This window comes from Lepidochelys kempii, chromosome 1, assembly GCF_965140265.1.
Source record: "Lepidochelys kempii isolate rLepKem1 chromosome 1, rLepKem1.hap2, whole genome shotgun sequence".
Taxonomy (NCBI): domain Eukaryota; kingdom Metazoa; phylum Chordata; order Testudines; family Cheloniidae; genus Lepidochelys; species Lepidochelys kempii.
Window position 1 is genome coordinate 313,512,347 of NC_133256.1, and position 17,141 is coordinate 313,529,487.

At 44.6% G+C, this 17,141-nt stretch overlaps 1 protein-coding gene across 1 annotated transcript in view; it reads left to right on the forward strand.

The window, feature by feature from the left end:
* The window catches only part of TTLL8 (tubulin tyrosine ligase like 8), a 58,465-nt gene that overhangs the window by 26,669 nt on the left and 14,655 nt on the right, over positions 1–17,141 (forward strand). The window contains exons 6-8 of the mRNA XM_073341863.1: positions 3,301–3,415; positions 9,051–9,173; positions 12,219–12,399. Of these exons, the coding sequence (XP_073197964.1) occupies positions 3,301–3,415; positions 9,051–9,173; positions 12,219–12,399 (419 nt within the window). The remainder of the gene's footprint in view (positions 1–3,300; positions 3,416–9,050; positions 9,174–12,218; positions 12,400–17,141) is intronic.

Genomic DNA, 17,141 nt, shown 5'->3' on the forward strand with positions numbered 1-17,141 from the left:
TTGAGTAGTTTTACTCACACCCCTATTGCTGGGGTCCCTGGTAGTGTTGGCGACGAATGAGTGGGACAGAAAGGGACAGTCGAATGCTATCCCAAAAATAAAAAGGCCAGGAGACAGGACATAAGGTTTGTGGACATAAAGTTTGTGGTTTGTGGACATAAGGTTTATTTGATGGGCAGTCTCCAGTTACGTATCTCCAACTAGCAGGTCCTGCTGGGGAGATACGATTTTAATCTGTGGGACTCATTGTCCAAATTTAAGAATTCCCTGCCGCAGTAGTCAAGACAGGAATTCATGGCCATCTTAGAGGAGGGCAAGACTGTGGCCAGGACCTCCCTCCAGCTGACTCTGAATGCAGCCGACTCAGCAGCCAGGACTATGGCATCGGCAGTCACCATGAGGCGCTGTTCGTGGCTCCATTCCTCTGGCCTCCATCACGAAGTTCAGCAATCCATCCAGGACTCCCCCTTGGAGGACACCTCCCTGTTCTCAGAACAGATGAACTCGAAGCTGCAGGGGCTCAAGGGCCACTCTTTGTTTCTTGGGCCTTTACACGGTTCCAGCTTTCAAGAAGCACTTTAGGCCTCAGCAGCCACCCCCCCTCCAGGTTCGTGGTGCCTTCCAGGCAGGAGCCCTACAAAAGAAAAGAGAAGGGTTTTATGCAACGCCAACCCCCGCCTCCTACTTCAGCTTCCCAGTCAGGCTCTCATAGATATCCTGGAAGGGCCTGGCAGGCTTTTGAAGGTCTGTCCAAGGGCAATATACCAGTCTCGACACCAGATCCATCCCCCCCCTTTGTTTTTGGACCGCCTGTCGCCTTTCAGCCCAGCGTAGTTATATATAACATCGGACCATTGGGTACTGAGTACAGTAACAATTGCTTACACCCTCCAATTTTCATTCACCCCTCCCTCCACCCCTCCACCCCTGTCCCTCTTCAGGGACCCTTCTCATGAGCAGTTTCTTGTCCAGGAGGTGCAAGCCCTCCTACGTGTGAGGCCATAGAGGAAGTTCTTCGAGACTTGAGAGAGAAGGGGTTTTATTCACGATATTTCTTAATCCTGAAGGCCAAGGGCAGTCTACGGCCCATCCTGGACCTGCGTCGTCTCAACAAATATCTCAAGAAACTTAGGTTCCACCTGCCCTCCCTGGCCTCCATCATTCCCTCCTGGGATCCAGGAGACTGGTATGCCGCCCTCGACTTAAAGAATGCTTACTTCCAAATCTCTGTCTTCCATGGGAACAGAAGATTTCTCAGGTTTGTAGTGGGTCGACGCTTCTACCAATTCACCACTCTTCCCTTTGGCCTGTTGGCTGCCTCACGGGTCATCACGAAGTGCATGGTGGTGGTAGCGGCCTTCCTCAGGCATCAAAGCATACAAGTCTACCCATACCTCGATGACTGGCTGATCAAAGGTCAGTTGCAGGCTTAGGTGCAGCCCAGCATCAGTACAGTCTGAGCCACCTTCCAGGTGCTGGGTCTGTTGATAAACAAGCAGAAGTCAACCCTTGTTCTGGTTCAGAGAATAGAATTTATCGGGGCAGTGCTTGAATTGACCCAGGCCAAAGCCTCCCTACCAGAAGCCCGATTCCGAGCTATGTTGGACCTGATTTCCAAGGTCATGATCCACCCAATAATGACTGCTTGGGTCTGCCTTAAACTATTGTGACACATGGTGGCATGTACCTACGTGGTGCAGTTCGCAAGGCTACACCTCAAACCCCTCCAGATGTGGCTGGCGTCAGTCTACTTCCCAAGCAGACACCATCTGGACTCAATACTCACGATTCTGCCTCTGGTCCTCACTTGGCTGACCTGGTGGAGAGACCCAGGATCTGTAATTGAAGGGATACCCTTTGCTGACCCTGAACCATTGATAACCCTAGTCTCGGATGCATCAGACCTGGGGTGGGGAGCCCACCACAGCAATCTCAGGACCCAGGACCTCTGGTCCCAGGAAGAACTCTCCCTGCATATAAATGTCAGGGAACTCAGGGCAGTACGCTTGGCTTGCCAGGTGTTCCTTCCCCAGATCTTAAGCAAAGTGGTGCAGGTCCTGATGGACAACACTGCATCAACATTTTACATCAACAAGCAGGGAGGGGCTCAGTCTTCAGCCCTGTGCCAGGAGGCCCTCCAGCTATGGGACTTCGGCATGAAACACGCCATTCACCTTGAGGTGTCACATCTCCCGGGAGCCTGAAACACACTGGCGGATTGCCTCAGCAGATCCTTTTCCTCTCGCCACAAGTGGTTTCTTCACCCGGAGGTCATCAGTGTCATCTTCCAGAGGTGGGGACCTCCCCAGAGGGACCTGTTCACCACCAGACAAAACAGGAAATACCATCAGTTCTGTTTGCTGCACAGGCACAGCATGGGCTCCCTCTCCGTTGCCTTCCAACTCTTGTGGGCAGACCACCCACTGTACACCTTCCCACCCGTTCTCTTGGGTCACAGTTGCACTACCCAGCAAAGAGCTGTTCATGTGGCAATAGTAGGGGAAGAAAGAGGAGGATAGATAGGGAGAGGTAGATTTTGAGGGGTTAGCTATAGTTTTTAAAGTTCTAACTGGCTTGGGACTTGGTTACTTGAGAAACAGCTTCCCACCCTGTACCATACTGCTACACTTCCAACCAGCAAAGGTGCTAGAGCTTTGAGCTCCCTTTTTTTCTTTAAGGATAGGTGGGGGGCCAGATGTTCTCCATAAAGGAGCCTCAGCTCTCAAACTTGCCTCCTTAATTTATCAGAGCTCAGATCTGTTGACCTTCCTGTCAGGCAGGAAAGCTTGCTTTTTCATCCAGGCATTTAGGCTCCAGTTCAGCAAGATACTTAAATACATGCTTAAGTCCACCTCCGTTAAGGAAAGCAGTTAAGTATGTGCTTAAATTTTAAGCAGATGCTTAAATACCATTAAAGTATTGGACATAAGTGCTTGTTTAACATTACCCAAGCGCTTAAGTGCTTTCCTGATTAGGAATGGTTTGCTGGGCCTCAAGGTGGGGTTCATTTGAGGGAGAAGAGTATTTATTATTAGGATCAGGAGGGCATGGTGGGGATAGCTATGTATCTGTAATGGAGTGAGCAACCTATTATTTGTTATGTTGAAGAATGATGTGTGGTTGCAAATGTTAACTGCAATGCAGGATGAGCACCTGTTAATGGAATTACATCCCTTTATAAACAGAAGGAATAAATACACAATTTTCAATAGAGGACAACACTGTGCTATCTGTCCTCTCTATCAGTGTATCAGAGAAAATGCCAAACCATCATCTGATCTCTTCCTTATTCTTTTTAAGATTGGACTTTGTTTGAATCTGAGAAATTTGCCATGGTATGTTCCAGCAAATCCAAATACCTTTTTCCCCCGCTGCTATGGTATTTGCATGGATGATGAGAAACATGATTTTATAGGTAAGTCATTTGAGTAGCTTCCATGTTCAGTCTCAGGCATTTCTCTATACTGATAACTTGATCTTGAAAGCAAGGGTCTAAGCAGTGTGGCCTGCATCCAGCAAACCACTTAAGTACACGCTACAGTACTTTAAACATGTCAGGAGTCCAACTGAAGTCGATAGGACAACTCACATGCTTCAAGTTAAAACTTGTGCTTGTGTTTTGCTGGATCAGAGCTAGAGTATTCAGTACCTGGCAGTACTAAGTCCAAACAGAGCCAAATTCTGCCTGCAGATTACTCCCACTCAGGTCCCAAAGAGCCTCACAGCTTGTCTGAGCGAAACATCCTTGCTGAGTAGTTTTAGTTCATGCATATTTTCAAATTAAGGGCTAGTGTCATGCACTAACTGGCCCATGTGGACCCTGCTGGCACGTTCCTTAGTGTATATTAATGGTGGTACTGTTTGAGAAAGGACCACACTAAATGCAGACTAGGGAACTTTTAGTGCACTTCAGCAGTGTCCACACAGGCGAGTTAGTGTACGGCACCCTATTGTGCACTAGAATTTACACTCTTGGAGTGCAAACTAAAGCACAGTATAGACAAGCCTTTAGTTTGAAAATATGTATGAACTAAAACTACTCTGCTCCCAGTTACACTGGTGTAAATGCAGAATAGCCGCATTATTCGATAATAGGAGGAACGCAAGGATTTTTACCCTAAGGTAGATAATTTATTACCTGAATCTTTCAGAAACCTGAAGTAGATCAATTAATCATTCTTCTGTCAGGTTTTCGCAATTAAGACATAATTTTCATAGCTGAGGAGTTCTGCCTGAAAGCAATTTTTAAACCTTCCTGCTGCATGAAAGAAGAGGATTAATGAAATAATTTCTTTGTTGCTTTTTAAATTGAGCTTCTGTTAATGAAATTCAAACTAAATTCACCTAAATCTAATACTGCTAGAATTTTTTTTTAAAGTGTTTTAGAGATGTGTGGGTTGGTGTCAGGTCTAGTTTATGAGCTGTTTGTTTGAAAACAGGAAAATATCTATTGTTTTGTGAAGGTTCATCATTCTTTCTTCACTCCACTGAAAATTGTATGTTGCATGACTGCAATACAAATTGAAAACAAAGTGTCTACAAATTTTCAAGGCATCAGAAACACCCTGCAGTCGTTATAAACGGCTCTTGAGAGCCAAATATTTCAAGCATTATAAATAAGTGATATAACAAAAATTGTATTTTCGTTTAATGCTATGAAGTAAATTTAAAGTGGTGGTATATTACAGAGTGATCTAAAAGGGATCTCAATACTTGACTATAACTATGGAATGTACAGGGCAGCTGGGAGGAGGTGGAAGGATTTAAAGGTGACTCTTGTGCTCCCCACTTCGTGATGCCAGTCAAGGGCCTGGCCTGAAGGCTGCTTTATTATATTTGCTACCAATTGCCCAAAGTGACTGGTAAAACAGTTGGTGTTCATGAAATCCTTGGCCATAGCCAACCACAACTATATACCACCAGAGGATTCCTGAAAACTGGGGTGATCTGAGGGCAGATATTTTGGATCGAAATCGGCTTTGCATTGGTGGTACAGTATAAAGTGGTCACAGTGCATGGAAGAATCTGAGTAAGGATGTGCATATGACCAGTGATGAGCTGCCAAAATCTGAAGAACCGGTTCCTTCACTCGCTCCGGGTTTTCGGTGGCACTGAAGGACCCACCGCCAAAGACCTGGAGCGAGTGAAGGACCCACTGCCGAAGACCCGGAGCGCCACCAGTGAGTAAAAATTAAAAAGGGATTCTCAGCCAGGGGAGCCTCCCCAGCCGGGAGCTCAGGCGGGCCGGACAGGATGCTCTTGTGGGCCAGATGCGGCCCGCGGGCCGGAGTTTGCCCACCCCTTTAACAACTGGTTCTAAGCCGGCTTCAAAATTTAACAACCAGTTCGCGCGAATTTTTACAGAATTTTACAGAAAATAATTTTGGTGTGGAGTAATGAGTCCTTTCATTGAATGTATTACTTCAAAGGCAAAGTTCCTGCTCTGTTAATTTTTAATGCCAAGCCTCTTAAAATAGATGACATTATACAATACACGGTAGAAAGAACAGTAAATGTATGTATTTGAGCATATATTTTGTATATGCAAATGTGTAAAACCACAAATTATCAAGAACATTTTTATAGTGAGTTTTCAGACTTTCAGGATGCATTTTAAAATTTGATGGTAATATTCTACCATCTTTTAATGAGCTATTTCAGATGGATGAAAGGTGGTTGATACTGTGATGGGCAAACTTCATAAGATTCTGATGTGTGGTTAAGTTCAGTTCAGATAAAATCCACAAAATCTAGGTGTTAGTGTAAATTTATCTGAACTTTCTAAGCCCTGCCCACACAAACCACATTCTTCAGTACACACACAGCCTCCTGACCACTACTGGTCCTGGCTTTCTTTTGCCTCGTTATAGGTTGTCTTTGTAGAAGAGGTCTGACAATCTTCTACTCCGTCTTCTCTTTACATGGCAAACAGGCAGTAGACTACTTTCAGGCTTATTAAGGGGATTAGCAAGTCTCATTATTTCTCTTTGAAGGGAGTGCAACTTGGTTCTTTCACCCCTATAGGGTATTCTGGGACAATGCAGCTATTTTGTTGTTCCCTGGGATTTCATTGGGGTCAGTCAGATGTCCCGCTGGATCCTCTGTTTGAGGGCTGACCACGTTGCTTGCTACCCCCTCAAATTCCTGGTGCTGACAATCTTCTGTGGGCTGGCAGCTTGACAAAACCCATCCTACTTTTCTTAAGTATTACCCAGAAATATTTTGCTGGTCACATGCTGCTGTCCCTTTCAACTCTATAGTGCTGTGTGAGGGGGACACTTTATAGTCCAATAAATGACAGAATGAGGATTTCTAAATAGCACATTGTATGCTGTGGATGCAGCTGTGATGGGTTCCCCCCGGGGTGCCACCTGGAACTGGGGTACCACTGGGGCTTCTGACCCACAAGCCTGGGCTCCCTCTCACACTGTACTGTTGTGACAACCTGCAAAGCCCTCCAGCCTGCACTTTCACTAGCATTCACACAGGTAGGGACACACCCAGCTGAAGTTACACAGAGGCTCTCAAACTACCAGCTTCCCAGCCTAGGACCTCAGAGCAGTACTGTCCTGCCTTGGTCAAATCTGGCCAGTATATGCATTTAAATCCCACTTAGCCTCTCCCTCAATGTGAGGAGAACAATGCCCACTTATGGTAACCAAGCAGAGATTTTCTCCAACCACTCCAGTCAAAGAAACATAAAATAAATGTATTCACTACAAAAGATAGATTTTAAGTGATAAGTGATAGCAAACAGATCGAAGCAGATTATCTAGCAAATAAACAAAAACGCAACCTAAGCTTGATATACTAGACAGACTGGATATGAATAGCAGATTTTCACCCAAACTGATGGTACAGGCAGACTTGTAGATCTTTAGGCACAAGCTGCATTAGCTGTACAGCTTGGATTTCTCAGGTCTTCATACATAGACTTGAAATCCCTTTAGCCTGGGTGCAGCACTTCCCACAGTTCAGTCTTTGTTCCTCAGGTGTTTCCAGGAGTCTTCTTGTGTTGGGAGTGAAGCACTACAGATGATGTATCCCTGCCTTATATAGCTTTAGCATATGGCGGGAATCCTTTGTTTCAAAACTTGGTTCCCAGACTGGTTTGTGGAGAAATACTGACATCCCAAGATGGAGTCCAGAATCGTGTGACCTGGTCATATGTCCTTGTAGAGTCCTAGCAGCCATTACTTACAGCCTGTCTGTAGTGTCCTCAGGAAGGCTCACCAGGTGGGGGATAAGCTTCTCCTAAGGCCTGTTGTTTTTCCTAATGGCTTATTGTCCTGAATAGGCCCTTCCCAACCAGCTATCTAGACTGAAAGCATCTTGTCTAGTGGGTGTTACCAGGTGTAACTACCTTTGAAGTACAGATACATAGTCAGTATTTATAACTTTAGATACAAAAATGATACATGTACATAAATAGGATAATCATATTAAGCAAATCATAATTTTTCCAATGACACCTCACATGACTTATCTTGCATAAAATACATCATACTTATGCTATAATCATATCCAATAATATCGTTATGAAGCATATGGGGTGAAGTGTCGCACCAGCATCAATATTCTTTCACAACATCCATATCTCAGATAAATGTGCTGGAATCGCAGAATTGTAGGACTGGAAGTGACCTCAAGAGGTCATCTAGCCCAGTCCCCTGCACTCATGGCAAGACTAAGTCTTATCTAAACCATCCTTGACAGGTGTTTGTCTAACCTGCTCTTAAAAATCTCCAGTGGTGGAGATTCCACAACCTCCCTAGGCAATTTATTCCAGTGCTTAACCACCCTGACAGGAAGCTTTTCCTAATGTCCAACCTAAACTGCCTTTGTTGCTATTTAAATCCATTGCTTTTTCTCCTATCCTTAGAGGTAAACAAGAACAATTTTTCTGCTCACTTAACATCGTCCTGATTAACGTTGTTTCGTTGTTACATTGCTGATCAATGAGAGAACATGCTCATTTAAAGTTGTGCAATGCTCCCTTATAACGTTGTATGGCAGCCGCCTGCTTTGTCCACTGCTTGCAGAAAGAGCAGCCCGTTGGAGTAGCTGGTGGGGGCTTGGAACCAGGGTGGGCTGGCAGCCCCCCATCCACTTCCTTAAGTTCCCTCTGCGGCAGTTGCCCAGCAGGCTATCAATTGCCAGGCAGTTCAGCTGTCCCTCCCGCCACTGCTGTGTGCTGCTCCTGCCCTTTGCCTTGGAGATGCTCCCGGGAGCCTCCTGCTTGCTGTGCAGGGAGGGGGGAAAGAAGGGTGCTAATGTCAGGGTGTCCCCCTCCCCCCACTCCTTTACCCCATCTCCACAGAGCAGAGGGAGGACACGACAGGGCTCAGGACTGAGGGAGCTTGCTGGCAGCAGCTGCTGTCTCAACATGCTGATCTACTTAAAAAGGCAGTGTACTTAGAGTGGGGTCAGTGTACTTAAAGGGGCAATGTGTGTCTCTTTCTCTCTCTCTTACACACACAGCGTGTGTCTCTGTCTCTCTCTGCCATGCTGTCTCCCCTCCCTACATTCATGCTGCCTTGTAGAGCGTGAGGCTACATTAACAACAATGTGTTAACCCTTGAGGGCTCAGCCCATTGCTAGTTCATCATTTAGCAGTAAGTCATTCCCTGGGAAATATCCCACCCTCTGACTTCAGAACCAAGCTTCAGAATCATCATTGCTGTGTACAGTATTAAATTGTTTGTTTAAAACTTATACTCTGTGTGTGTGTATGCATATATAAAGTATAGTATTTTATCTGGCAAAAAAAATTTCCCTGGAACCTAACCCTGCCTATTTACATTAATTCTTATGCGGAAATTGGATTCGCTTAACATCATTTCACTTAAAATAGCATTTTTCAGGAACATAACTACAACGTTAAGCAAGGAGTTACTGTACTAGGCTTTCTAGTTTTTATAAAAGACTGATGTGTGGAGTGGAAAATAGTATTTTTGCTTATGAAAACCACATTCCTTTAACAGGTTTATCCCTTTGTGGGCATTCTGTTTCGTGGAACAGAATCTAAAATAATATGTTATTTGTTTTAGAGGACTTCAGGAATACAGCAGCATGTAGCATACTCAAATGGGTCATCAGTCTTAATGCCTGTGATAAAAAAACACAGAAGTCTAAAGGAAAAGATAATAAAGAAGATGTAGGCCAAAAGAAAGGTATTTCTTAAATATCAGTGTTAATATTACAAAATTATTGGTGTGGAAAAAGGGCTCAGGAATCTCTTGTTCATCTTTAATTAATCTGTATATTTTTAGAGGATAAATATTAGCATTTTACTTCAATAACTACAGTGGTCACCATTTAAAAAGTCAATATTTATCAACAGTTATCCCAATGGTATCTGAGAGACCATATTTATTTCTGATACCTGTAGATCTGCGATGGATAGGATCTGTTAAACGACAGTTTTAAAAGGCCTTGTTCTCTACTGGAATCAAGCCATACATTAAAACTTTATGCATCTGAGAGTGCAGGAAAATTTTATTTTTGTCTAATGCTTCTGTGTGTCCCTCAAAAGTAGCTTATAAATTCCCCTTCAATTTTTACAAATATCTAAATCTCCTCCAAAGCTTATGCACTGAAAATAGGTTGTAATTAAGCAAAGTTATTAACAAGGTTTTGTGCGGATAGTTCTGGGGCTCGATCCTGCTCCATCTGATGTCAGTGGGAGGTTTTTGTCATTGACTTGAGTGAGTTAGCTCAGGTGTGGTGGCTGGGCTTTCAGGGTTGAATAGACATGCAACTATGGAGTTATGCATCTAACCAGATATGCATGGTTAATAGATCTGCCCATGGAACTTTCATAAAGGCAGCAGAGCCTGCTGCAAGGTGGCTGTGTGCTTTGGGGGAAGTTAAACATTTGGGAGCATTTTGGGAAAGGCCAGGAATTAAATGCCATACAAAGATTTCCACAATGGTGAGGCTGGAGCTGAAAAGTCAGGCCATCCCAGGTATGAGTGGGTAGACACTGGCCTGGGTTGCTCCTTAGTGCTGGTCAGTGCCCCAGAGGCTAAGTTCGGGGAACTGCAAAAAATACATACTGAAGGAAGAAAGAATGTTAATCTATGGGAAAGCAAATAAAGGTGTGGAAAGCTAAAGTGCTGTTTATCTAATAAAAGTGTAAGGAGGAAGTACAGACAGAAGAAAAATATGAGAAAACCAGACACAGTCCCAACCCTGTCACATTAAATACACACAGACGGCGTGGGACCTAGTCATGGAGCTAAACATCCATGTCATCCTGTTCATATTGCAAGGCTTCTGCCTTACACTGGAAATGGAAAAGAGGATTGACAGCTGTAAATGCTGTGCCTTCCACCGGTGGCGTTGAAAATATGAATACACAGTAAGTTGCACATCTGATACACTCCACTAATAGTCATGGACCCAGGGAGGGGGAATCAGCAGTAGCAGATGGGAGAGATACATTTGTAAGTTGCTAGCAATATAACAGTGCAATAGGGTACATCCTCATGCACATGTAGCTCATAAGAGTGATATCAAGTTGCCCTATCTCATGGGTAGCCTTCTTGCATGATTACTCCTGGGGGAATTCTGTGCCACTGCGCGTGCGCAGAATTCATGACCCCCACAGATTTCTTTGCTTCCCTGCAGAAAAATGACTTTCTGACAGGGAAGTAAAGGGAAGCTTCAAGAGAAGTCATGCACCATTCCATAACTGCGCTCGTACATCGTTTCAGGTACCCGGAGCAGCTGACTGAGAGGTTGGGCTGGGGATACCTCAGCAGTGGCTCGTACCCTGAGCGAGGATCAGCTGCTAGTCCTGGCTGGACTGGAGGCAGGAGAGGACGGGACTTCCTCTTCTCCTGCAGGGAGTGGCTGAGGCTGTGTCAGATCCACCCCCAGAAACCTCCCCCAGCTGCAGGAAGCTCAGCATCCTCCCCTGCTTCTTGCCCCCATCGCTCCTCAGCTGTGGAGGGAGGGGTCACTGTACGGGAGCTGCTCCCCCATCCGCCCAACCCCCATGCATCTGGACCTCCCATACTCAGACACCCCTGCCAAGTCTCATCCTGTACACCCAGAACCCCCCTCGCCCTCCATACCCAAACCCTACCCAATTGAACCTCAACCCCTGAATCTGGAGCCCCCTGCACACAGATCCCCTGCCTCTGGATCCTCATCCCTGAACTCAGCCCAACCTCCTGCTGAGCTCCCTGCACTCAAACCCCCACCCTGACGAACCCCACCCCTTGCACCACCCTGAGCCCCTACATTCAGACCCCCACGCCACTGACCCCCAATTAGCTGCACCCAGACTCCCACCCCACCAAGCCTCCTTACCCCAGTGCCCAGACCCCACCACTGAACCCCAACCACTTTCACCTAGCAGCCCCTGCAGAGTCCCATTGCCTCTGCACCTGGACCCCCCTTCCCCAGTGAGCCTCTGTGCCTCCAGATCCCCCCACACCTAGACTGAACTGCCTGCACCCAGATTGTCCCACACAGAATCCTCTCATCCCACACCTGGATCCCCCCACAGTAAGCCCCTCCACACTTGGATCCTGCCTGGTTGAGCCTGCCTGTCCCACACCAGGTGTGCCTCGCGCAGAGGGGCAGGGCCTCAGGGTGTTTATGGGGCAGGCCCAGGCCTTGTGCTATGTCAGGATCGGGTGCAGCCTGACCACTGAGTCTGTGTCCCCAGGGTGGGGAGGCTGCAGGGTGATCTCCCACCTTTGTGCAGCCAGTGGCCTGTGCTCCCCACTGCCATGTTAGAGCCTCTGCATTTATTTATTGACAAATAAAACTTGCAGAATTTTGCAGAATTTTAAAATACTGTGCACAAAATTTTTAATTTTTTGGTGCAGAATGCCCTCAGGAGTAACCATGATGGACTAGACTAGAGCACCAGTGTCTCTTTTTGGCAGGGGTCCTGTCACCCTCACACTGGGCTTTTAGTCCTGCTTTAAGTGGCAGTCCCAATGTAACTTCAACTAGGGAGTCATTTGCAAACACATTCTGAATGTATTCATTTTTCCTTTCTCATTTTATTTCTGTCGTACAAAACAATAAAAACTCTCAAACTGAAAAAAGAAATCTATTGCAGCCAGAAGAAAGCCATCGAATGTGAGAGGTTCCCCATACTTTGGGGAAGACTTGCTTCTCTAATTGTACATATGTTCCAGAAATGTACTTACCTCACTGACATGTCCTAAATCACGTGCTTTTTTTAACTCCTGTAGATTCTGATGAAAAGGAAATCAAGCAACTTCCTGGAAAACTAATAGACATGGCTTGCCAGGTGTGTGAAACCTACCTTGGGCAGATGGAACACGAGGACATTGACACAGCAATGGACGCGTCTGCAATTCTTAGTGAGGAGGAATGGAAAGACTTAATTGAACAGTACTACTGTCTCATTCAGTAAGATTTCACAACTCCAATTAACTGTTTTGAATTAAAGTCCTGATTAAGGGTTAGGTTATAATTCCCTTACTCACAATGAATAGTACTTTACCCCACAAATAGCCCTATTGTAAAGGGTGTAAGATAATCTTCATTGTGAGTAAATGTATCACATTTTGGCCCTAAATGTAAATTCAGATTAGAAATAAACCCGTAATTCCAATAAGAAATACTGTAATCGTAGAATCATAGAAGATGAGGAGAGGAGGTCATCCAGGATGGAGGAGATCTCAGGAGATCATCCAGTCCAACCCCCAATATGTTGTCAAGTATCAGAGGGGTAGCCGTGTTAGTCTGTATCCACAAAAACAATGGGGAGTCTGGTGGCATCTTAAAAACTAACAGTTTTGTTTGGGCATAAGCTTTTGTGGGTAAAAAACCCACTTCTTCAGATGCAAGGAGTGAAAAGTACAGATACAGGCATAAATATACTGGCACATGAAGAGAAGGGAGTTACCTTACAAGCGGAGAACCAGTGCTGACAAGGCCAATTCAGTCAGGGTGGATGTGGTCCCCTTCCAAGAACTGATGAGGAGGAGTCAATACCAAATTGGAAAATTGCTTTTGTAATGAGCCAGCCACTCATCTCATTGGCAAAGAGTGCCAATTACTGGGAGTGGGCCACATCCACCCTGACTGAATTGGCCTTCTTATCACTGGTTCTCCACTTGAAAGTAACTCTTCATGTGCTAGTATATCTATGCCTGTATTTGTAATTTTCACTCCATTCATCTGAAGAAGTGGGTTTTTACCCATGAAAGCTTATGCCCAAATAAATCTGTTAGTCTTTAAGGTGCCACTGGACTCCTCGTTGTTTTCGTAATATGTTGCACATCTATAGCTCTAGAAGCCTACTTTTGCCAGCTCCGACTCAAGGAATATATTCAACACACCACTGAACAGCGCACTGATCCTACCAACATTACAAGAAGAATAATTCTGCGTGGACTCCTCCTGATGGTCGAAATGACAGACTGGACTTCTACATAGAGTGCTTCCGCAGACGTGCACAGGCTGAAATTGTATACAAACAGCATCACTTGCCCCATAACCTCAGCCGTACAGAACTTAATGCCATCCACAGCCTCAAAAATAACTCTGACATTATAATTAAAGGGCCTGACGAAGGAGGTGCTGTAGTCATCATAAAATCTGTTAGTCTTTAAGATGCCACCGGACTCCTTGTTGTTTTTGTGGATACAGACTAACACGGCTACCCCTCTGATATATAGCTCTATTCATCAAAGGAACTCAAAGCACGATACAAATATATAGGGTCAGATCCTCAGCTGGTGTAAATCAGTGTATACTGATTTTAATGAAGTTACTAAACTTACCACATGGAAGGTCTACCATAGCACACGGCTTAGCAGTGCACAGCTGTACTACAAAACAGTTCAAGATGGAAGGACAGGACACTGTTTACATTTGAAACTACAGAGAGTACTTATGTAGGCAATATGGAATTATCTGAGGTACACTCTGGCCAGGACAGTTGGGTTTTAACATGCGTATTCTTACAAAAAGTGAATAAGAAAAAGAGTACTTTTGGCACCTTAGAGACTAACCAATTTATTTGAGCATAAGCTTTCGTGAGCTACAGCTCACTTCATCGGATGCATTCAGTGGAAAATACAGTGAGGAGATTTATATACACACAGAACATGAAAAATAGGTGTTTATCATGCACACTATCCTTGCAACAAAGCCCGTTGCCAACTGTGTCCACATATCTATTCAGGGGACACCATCATAGGGCCTAATCACATCAGCCACACTATCAGAGGCTCGTTCACCTACACATCTACCAAAGTGATATATGCCATCATGTACATTGGTACTCTGCCATGTACATTGGTCAAACTGGACAGTCTCTACATAAAAGACTAAATGGACACAAATCAGATGTCAAGAATTATAGCATTCATAAACCAGTCGGAGAACACTTCAATCTCTCTGGTCACTCGATTTCTGACCTAAAAGTGGCAATTCTTCCACAAAAAGACTTCAGAAACAGACTCCAACGAGAGACTGCTGAATTGGAATTAATTTGCAAATTGGATACAATTAACTTAGGCTTGAATAGAGTCTGGGAGTGGTTGAGTCATTACACTAAGTAAAACTATTTCCCCTTGTTTATTCTCCCCCCCGCCCTTCCTCAGACGTTCTTGTTAATTGCTGGAAATGGCCCACCTTGATTATCACTACAAAGGGTTTTCTCCCCCCCACCCCCATTCTCCTGCTGGTAATAGCTTATCTTAAGTGATCACTCTCCTTACAGTGTGCATGATAAACACCCATTTTTTCACGTTCTTTGTGTATTTAAATCTCCTCACTGTATTTTCCACTGAATGCATCCGATGAAGTGAGCTGTAGCTCATGAAAGCTTATGCTCAAATAAATTGGTTAGTCACTAAGGTGCCACAAGTACTCCTTTTCTTTTTGCGAATACAGACTAACACGGCTGCTACTCTGAAACCTGTCAAAAAGTGCAATGGGATTATTCTATTCAAGTTCTTATGGGGCCACTTATACCATAGTGTCTGAGTGCCTTCCAGTAAACTATATGATTATACATCTTTCATGTGATGTTTGTTCTCTCATCTACTCTCAGAGGGAAAAGTGTGCACAGCAGAGTACCTTGTTTTGATTGTGTGTGTCCTTTTTAAAAAAATAAATAAATATGCCTGTTGCTATGTGTTCATATTAGAGAAGGCAAGGTCAATGAATTGTGCCTTTGATATAGAGCAGAAAGTGGAAAGGTTTATGATGGTCCTTAGTGCCTGGGGGAGTTCATACCACATTCTTGGACAGTCCCAAGGGAAAGTTCTGTCTCCCACACAGACAAGTTTTACTGTTGAGAATTCCGTTGTTCCAGAGGAGCATAGTTGTGGATCACAGTCTTCATCCTGGAGTTTTAAATGGTCTTTTAGATATCCTGGGCATAGAATAAAGTCCAGGATCTTGAACCAGATTCATTATTCTATGGGAAGCCAGTATCGGGATTGGAGGACAGGTTTGATATGTTCCCAGTAGCCTGTGTTGCTGAGGAGAAATGCTGTAGCATTCTGTACTAGTTGAAGTTTCCTAAATACTGATGGCTTTGTGCCCAGATACATTGCACTGCTGTAATCCAGCCAAGAGATGATGCAGGCTGAATAACTGAGGCTAGGTCTTTGTCTGCCAGGATGGGACAGTGTTTCCTAGCCAAGCAAAAGATGGTAGAAAGTGTTACTAGTTGATAATGCTATGTGAGAGCTCCGTGTCAGCAAGGAATCCAAGAGTATACGCTGAATTGACCAATTGTGGGTGTGTATCTTCAACCAATGTGGACTGCACTGTGGCTGTAAGATCTTCAAAGATAACAGAATATAGGGAATCATTAAGAAAGGGATAGATAATAAGACAGAAAATATCATCTTGCCTCTATATAAATCCATGCTGTGCCCACATCTTGAATACCGCATGCAGATGTAGTCGCCCCATCTCAAAAAAGATATATTGGAATTGGAAAAGGTTCAGAAAAGGGCAACAAAATGATTAGGGGCACGGAACAGCTTCCATATGAGGAAAGGTTAATAAGACTGGGACTTTTCATCTTAGAAAAGAGACAACTAAGGGGGGGATATGATAGAGGTCTATAAAATCATGACTGGTATGGAGAAAGTAAATAAGGCAGTGTTATTTACTCCTCCTCATAACACAAGAACTAGGGATCACTAAATGAGATTAATAGGCACCCGGTTTAAAACAAACAAAAGGAAATATTTCTTCACACAATGCACAGTCAACCTGTGGAACTCTTTGCCAGAGGACGTTGTGGAGACCAAGACTATAAAAGGGTTAAAAAAAGACAGATACATTCATGGAAGATAGGTCCATCAATGGCTATTAGCCAGGATGGGCAGGGATGAAGTCCCTAGCCTCTGTTTGCCAAAACCTGGGAATGGGTCACGGGATGGATCACTTGATGATTATCTGTTCTGTTTGTTCTCTCTGGGGCACCTGGCATTGGCCGCTATCAGAAGACAGGATACTGGGCTAGATGGAACTTTGGTCTGACTCAGTATGGCTGTTCTTATGCTCGTTTTATGTTCTAAAATGCTTTCCTCTGCCCACCAGCATCACCTTTGTCTGTCTTACGTTCAGCTTCATCCAAGAGCTGAACTCAACCAAGCTCTGGTGGTAGCATTGCGGTTGTATGTGGTGACTGATCGGAAGACCTGTGTGTCATCTACATATTGCCGTCACATGAGTCCGTGTCATCTGACCGGTTCATCTAGTGGTTGCATATAGATTTTGAAAAAGATCAGAGAGCAAATTGATCCTTGTGGAACCCCACAAGTCAGGGGTCTAGTTGAGGAGGTGCAGTTTCCCATCACTCACTACTTGTTGGGATCATCCTTTCAGAAAGGAATTAAACCATTTTAGCATATTACCCTGGATCCCTGCCACCTGTCTCAGTGTCAGCAGTGTTGAATGCTGCACAGAGGCCCAGAAGAATGAGAATAGATGTCTGTCCTCTATCCTTTGACAGATCATCCACGAAAGTGGGTTCAGTTCCGTGTCCTGGCCTGAATCCAGATTCATCCAGGGCTAAAATGTTACCCTCAATCGGAGGAGCTCATTTTTGGCCTTTTGGTAGCTTCTCTATGAACTGCTCAGGAATAGGAGGATTGACGATGGGTGGTAGTTGGCTA